The 6,102-nt window shown below is 43.3% G+C and overlaps 1 protein-coding gene across 1 annotated transcript; it reads left to right on the plus strand.

Annotated features, from left to right (window-relative positions):
- Nucleotides 1–296: 296 nt before the first annotated feature.
- chst3a (carbohydrate (chondroitin 6) sulfotransferase 3a) lies at nucleotides 297–5,498 on the plus strand. Its single transcript, XM_061039837.1, has 4 exons — nucleotides 297–735; nucleotides 2,746–2,911; nucleotides 3,615–4,166; nucleotides 4,299–5,498. Exons 2-4 carry the CDS (start codon nucleotides 2,832–2,834, stop codon nucleotides 4,993–4,995), a joined length of 1,329 nt encoding a protein of 442 aa, XP_060895820.1. The 5' UTR covers nucleotides 297–735; nucleotides 2,746–2,831; the 3' UTR covers nucleotides 4,996–5,498.
- Nucleotides 5,499–6,102: the final 604 nt, after the last annotated feature.

Genomic DNA, 6,102 nt, shown 5'->3' on the forward strand with positions numbered 1-6,102 from the left:
TGTGTTTTCGAGAGTTCAGCTTCCTACATGTAGTATAAATAAACATGATTTTAATGTTCTAATATAATCACGGCATTTCCTAAATTAACCAGTAAGCCTATTGGTTTGGCAAAAGTAAGTTTGCAGCAGGTCTCTTTAAAAAAAAGTGCTTTGACGAAACGGAAATGGACTCAATGTAATCTGTAGGCAGTTCTTCAAAAAAGGGGGTCTTTATTCTAAATTGCAGGGTGTTTAGGGATCACGTGACCACCTCCCCGACACAGGATGTCCCACACACGGGAGAGCGGTGACGTGAAGCGTGGCTGCAGTCAGCTCGCTCGTGCAGTGGAGGAGTCCAACACATTGGGAAAGTTTGATGAAAAGTTTTGGAAAGATTACATTTAAAACTGTTCGCTACTTTTATTAAATGACTTCAAACGCACATTGACAGAAAGAAGGAAAACTACACACAGACACCGATATGGCTAAGCGTCGTTTTCTTTAATACTTAATTGAAATACATTTTCCTCGCTCGTGCTCCGTTCGGCTCTCTCTCATGTGGAAGTTTCCGCGCGCCGTCCGTGCCTCCGCGCTGCATCTCATTCATCCTACACAGGAGAGGAGCCCGCGTCCGAGGATACAATGAAGCAGTGTGTCCTTGTCCGAGACAATGCAGCAAGATGCAACGAAGGGACCGTGCCGTTTCTTCCAAGAGCAGGAACATTTTGTTCGATGGCAGAGACAGAACAGCGAAAGGTTTGTTTCAGCCGCTACACGAACACCTCAACATCTTCTGTGATCTGGCAGGAAATGACTCAAAGCGTTAGAAAAAAAACCCTGTAGATACACCGGCGCACGGTGGAGCGTGTAAACATGCTGCTGACATGCGCGTAAAACACCACACACGATGAATAATGTTAAAATATCTCACTATTATCACCATTGGCGAATGTTTCATAAGTGATACAGGTATAAATGATAATAGTGCAACGATAGAGGCAGTCCACTGTGGTCGATCATTCTCTCTAGTAGCTCTACATGTTACTGACTCACAGAACAAGAAGAATTGTATCCAGATTTAGATTTTGACTATTTGAAGGCATTATTTTTTCATCTCATTGCATGAGGGATTAATAGTATGCAGAAGTATTCATTAGTCTGTAGTCATTGCGGTTCGGTGAGGGGGATGTAGAAAATGCTCCTGAATAGAAAGCCCCCTCCCCCCTAAATGACTGTATTAAGTGGCACACACACACACACACAGAAGGGGGGAGTTTTCTCAATTTCCAAATGGCACATGACGTCAACATTGAAAATCAATCAATCCTATAGAAGCGACTAGCTGTGCCTACAGAAATTAAACCATTTTCAACATTTCCCTTTTCACAATTAATTGTTTATTCTAACACCCCTGAATGAACAGCAAAACCTTCTGTGGGGATTTAGCTTTCATCACCTCCACGAGATTCTGTTTGAAGGCTTTGAAGGCAGCCATTAATGTAATTTGTAGTGAGATGATAAACAGAGTGATGTGTGTTTCTGCTTGAGCAGATAGTCAGATTTGCCAAACGCTCCAGTGACTCTTGAATATGTAAAAGTGCTCAGCTCAAGTGCTTTCAGCCTGACAGTTTGACGGCTATGGCATATTAAGCTCAGATAATTGGGTGATATTTACTTACAGAGCACACAATCACTCCACCACCACTTGGATACTGTGTCTTTTTCCCCTTAATGATACACTTTGTAGAAATGATTCACTCTCTTGACAGCTCCAAATGGCATATGTGTAGTCTACATTTCATTTCTCCTTAACAGAAAAACAGTGAAAAGACGATGTATTCAAAGTTAAAAAAAAAAGAAGTGTTGTACTGATTAAAGTTTCATATAAAGGTCAATGTCAAAATGGTTAATTTGTTGAAAGTCTTTCAGAGAAGACATTCATTGTTCTGTATGGCTTCATGGGTCGTCTTCCTAATAGATTGCCTCAGCTGTCTTCAGCGTGACAGTGTAACGCAATACTCCCACAGAACTTCAACTCATTATGCACGCTCTGTTTTTTTTAGATTATATTTTGAGCTTTAATGCTTTTGTTAGAAAGGAGGACAGTTGATAGAGTAAGAAACGGAGATGAGAGAGCGGGGAATGACCTGCAGCTTCAAGGACCATAGCATCTGTACGTGGGGTTTGCGATTTCACTAGGCTCTCGAGCGATCCAAAGATTTAGTTTTGTCACTACCTAGCTCTTACTTGCTAGTAAACGGTAAACATTTCCATCAGAGATCAAGCCTGCTGACATGTTGCATCTTTTGATTAAATAACTATACTTGATTATTTAAATGAAACGCGGCAACAGTTTTAGTTCTTCAGTTCTGAAACTGGCCTCATGTTAAAGACAAGTGGTGTTGAAATCACATATAGTAGGCTACTTGCTGAGCAAGCTCCACTATGTTTGCTGATATGTAACCCCGCCCTGTGTATGTTGACCCCCCCCCCCCCCCCCCACCCAGTCATTCGTTTTCTTCTTCTAACCTGACCCCAGCCCCTCTGATGCTGATTTATCAGTGGTTCTCAGAAATGAAGAAAACAGCTTGGCCATCAGCGCTCCACATAATCAAATATTGTTATTCAGTCATACTATATTGACCCTTCCTCTTAACCAATGGAAGTTTTCTCAAAAGCCAAACATAGTTAGCACCAGGATTGATATTTATTTCTGTCATTGTTAACCATTTGTACACTCAGGTTCTACTGTTTTTCTCCTTGTAGAATGAAGCTTCATCCCCTGCATGACATGCTATGACCATCACACAGACTAGACTCTAAACGTCCAGTGACAAAGCCAGGACTCAAGAATGAAGACCAAATATGCAATTGTCTTCATCTGTATTGTGGCTCTGGTCATCATCGAGAAGGAAAGCAACATTCTATCAAGGTAAGAGAATTAGAAAAAGCTGGTTCTTGACTCTGCTGAGGAGCGTGCCGTATGATATAAAAAAAAACTAGGGAATGAGCCATTTGTGAAAACAGCAGGACAGAGCTTTGTCTTTTCTCTAATTAAACCATTCCGCCCTACTGAGCATTCATCATGACTTTCTTAGACGGCATCTTAATATCCTTTTAAAATTCAAAAAGAGAATTTGAGAATAACCTATCTGGATTTCTTTGCAGTCTTGTACTTTGCAAACTTTCTGTCTCCTTGTGCATATCTCAGTGCATATGAAATGCTTGAAAGTTAAGTCTGCTGGGATTGCCTGGAAGTGTGTCATTTGTTCTGGGATTAGCTTGACACCTTTAAAGCAGTGACATTTTGGTCTAACTACTAATGTGCTTCCTGCAGAAAAAAACGTACACGAGAAGATTTAAACCACTCTGTTTTTCTAATCTTTAGACACTGCCAGGCTAACTGCTAACCCCTGTTTTCATGCTTTATGCTAAACTAAGTTGTGCAGCTGCTGTCTGACTAAAGTATTCCTCTAAGAAATGAGACCAAAACTGTGATAATCTGGATATTGTACATTTACGCTACTACCATGTAAACATGTTACCTCAATTGAAATGTAAACACAAGACCTATATTAAGTGTTTATACTTAATCTGTTGTTGATGATTTTTAAGTATTCTCTGTATCTCATCAGGGTCTCTGATAAACTCATCCAGAGGCAGACTCCTCAACAGACCCCGCAGAGTCCACTGGATTACAACAACACAACTCATAATGGCTCCCTAGCGATGCTTAAAATGCTGCTCTCGAAACTCACTGGTACTACCGGGAATTACTCAAGTCTCTCTGAAGAGGAAGAGGAGGAAGAGCTAGATGGGTTAAGCACGTACAGCTACAGCGCTGGCCGCAAGCACATATTACTCCTGGCCAGCACGCGAACAGGCTCCTCGTTTGTGGGGGAATTTTTCAACCAGCAAGGGGAGAACATGTTCTACTTGTTTGAGCCTTTGTGGCACGTCGAGCGCATGCTGACTACGGCTTCAGAGGCAAACAACGGGACAGTGTTGGCAGGAATTTACCGGGATGTACTCCAGGCACTCTTCTTGTGTGATTTCTCTCCTCTTGAGAAGTTCATCTCTCCTCCACCTGAGGACCACATCACCCCGGCTCTTTTCCGCAGAGAGTCCAGTATATCGCTCTGTGAAGAACCCGTCTGCAGTCCTGTAATCAAAGAGGTTTTTGAGAGGTATTCTTAATGTTCTTTAAATTCACTGTTTGTCTGAACTTTTTTTTGTTTTTATTCTTAAAAAAATGGAATGACTCTTCTGTACAGATTATTAAGCCACATCTAACAAAGACTATTCCACTCTTGTCACAGGTACCACTGTAAGACTCGTCGCTGTGGGCCCCTGAACTTGACCCTTGCATCCGAGTACTGCCTTTCCAAGCAACACCACGCCATAAAGACTGTCCGTGTGCGACTGCTGGACACGTTACAGCCTCTGGTGGAGGATCCTCGCCTGGACGTAAGGGTGATCCAGTTAGTCCGAGATCCACGGGCCATCTTAGCGTCTCGCATGGTGGCTTTCTCTTCCAAGTACCAGACTTGGAAGACCTGGGCGCAGGACGGCCAGGTGCCTGAGGACGACGAGGAGGTGAAGAGGCTCAAAGGAAACTGCGACAACATCAGAGTTTCTGCAGAAGTGGGACTGAGTCGACCTCGCTGGCTAAGGAGACGCTACATGTTGGTGCGTTATGAGGATATTGCCCGCTTCCCCATGCAGAAGGCAGAGGAGATGTACAGGTTCACAGGGATACCATTTAGTCCCCAAGCTAAGGAGTGGATTCTTAGGAACACCCAGACCACACAGGAAGCAAGGGGGATTTACTCCACCCAGAAGAACTCCTCAGAGCAGGCGGAGAAATGGAGATATAACATTCCCTTTACACTGGCACAGGTGGTGCAGAAGGTGTGCGGGCCCACCATGAAGCTGTTTGGGTACAGATTTGTGGATGATGAAAAGACACTGACCAATAAGTCCATCAGTTTGCTTGAGGAGAAACTTTTTCACTGATCAAAAATGTAGCTGTGTATCTGAAAAAACACTGCACACAATGGATAGGAACCAAGAGAAGCCATTATTGCACAAACCAAAACTCAGCAACGTTGCCATAAAAGAAGTTGTGCCATACACAAGCATTCATTCTCACCAATGATGTGCCTCATTGTAAAATGAAGAGCCACTTATTAAAGTATTTATTTGCATATACTGTGTTCATAGACGGGCTGTGGCTCAGTTGGTAGAGTTGTCGCCTCTCAACAAGAAGGTCGAGGGTTCAATCCCCAGCTGGGCAACATGTCCGATGTGTCCTTGGGCAAGACACTTAACCCCAAGTTGCTCCTGCTGCTTCGGTGGCGGTGTATGAATGGGATTAGTTACTTCTGATGGATGATACTACATAGCGATCACTACCATCAGTGTGTGAAAGGGTATGAATGGGTGGGTGTGACCTGCGGTGTAAAAGCGCTTTGAGTAGTCAGGAGACTAGAAAAGTGCTATATAAGCTCAAGTCCATTTACCATAGAGGAGCATGGTATTCCAGCTTTATGTCATGCTCTGTATTTCATTTAAAATGAAATGGCAGAAGTTGGGAGTCTTGACTTTTGAGAGATCATTATCTTAAAACTTTTTCACATATGCACTCAGGAGCAGCCCTGAAATCCTCCTGAACTGGTCTGTCACACTTGCCCCTCACAGCCGGAGACTGTCCCGGGCAGACGGAAGGGGGCGCAGGGGGTTTCCTGAGGCAAGACGGAACGTAAAAAGAACGACGAGGAAGTAGCGGACAAAGTAACACAGTACGCTGTACGAAGCTGTGTTGTTTGAACGAATCACAATTTCAACAAAAGCATTCATTCTCCTGATAATATCCTGCTGGGTTCTCACATCAGCTCCCTCTGATTACCTGCAGAAAGAAATACTAGGGGGCTGGCAGGAGAGATGTGGGTGTTTCCACACATGCAGCTCCGCCTAGAAATATCAGGAGTTTTACTGGAGTTTTGTGAAAGTGTGTAAGCACTACAGGTTTGCTTTCTTCTTGGATCATGTTTAGATTCAGGAAAAAGTACAGAAAGTGAAAGTGGTGCAAGTTTGTTTGTTTGCATAGTATTTGTTGCTAGT

The sequence above is a fragment of the Labrus mixtus genome, chromosome 6 (assembly GCF_963584025.1).
Source record: "Labrus mixtus chromosome 6, fLabMix1.1, whole genome shotgun sequence".
NCBI classification, from domain to species: domain Eukaryota; kingdom Metazoa; phylum Chordata; class Actinopteri; order Labriformes; family Labridae; genus Labrus; species Labrus mixtus.

What these genes read in the sequence shown, in the direction of transcription:
- chst3a (XM_061039837.1), top strand. Translation starts at nt 2,832, where the DNA reads ATGAAGACCAAATATGCAATTGTCTTCATCTGTATTGTGGCTCTGGTC. An exon ending in GAAAGCAACATTCTATCAAG is followed by an intron (nt 2,912 to 3,614) that starts GTAAGAGAATTA and finishes GTATCTCATCAG; the next exon opens with GGTCTCTGATAAACTCATCC. An exon ending in ATCAAAGAGGTTTTTGAGAG is followed by an intron (nt 4,167 to 4,298) that starts GTATTCTTAATG and finishes CTCTTGTCACAG; the next exon opens with GTACCACTGTAAGACTCGTC.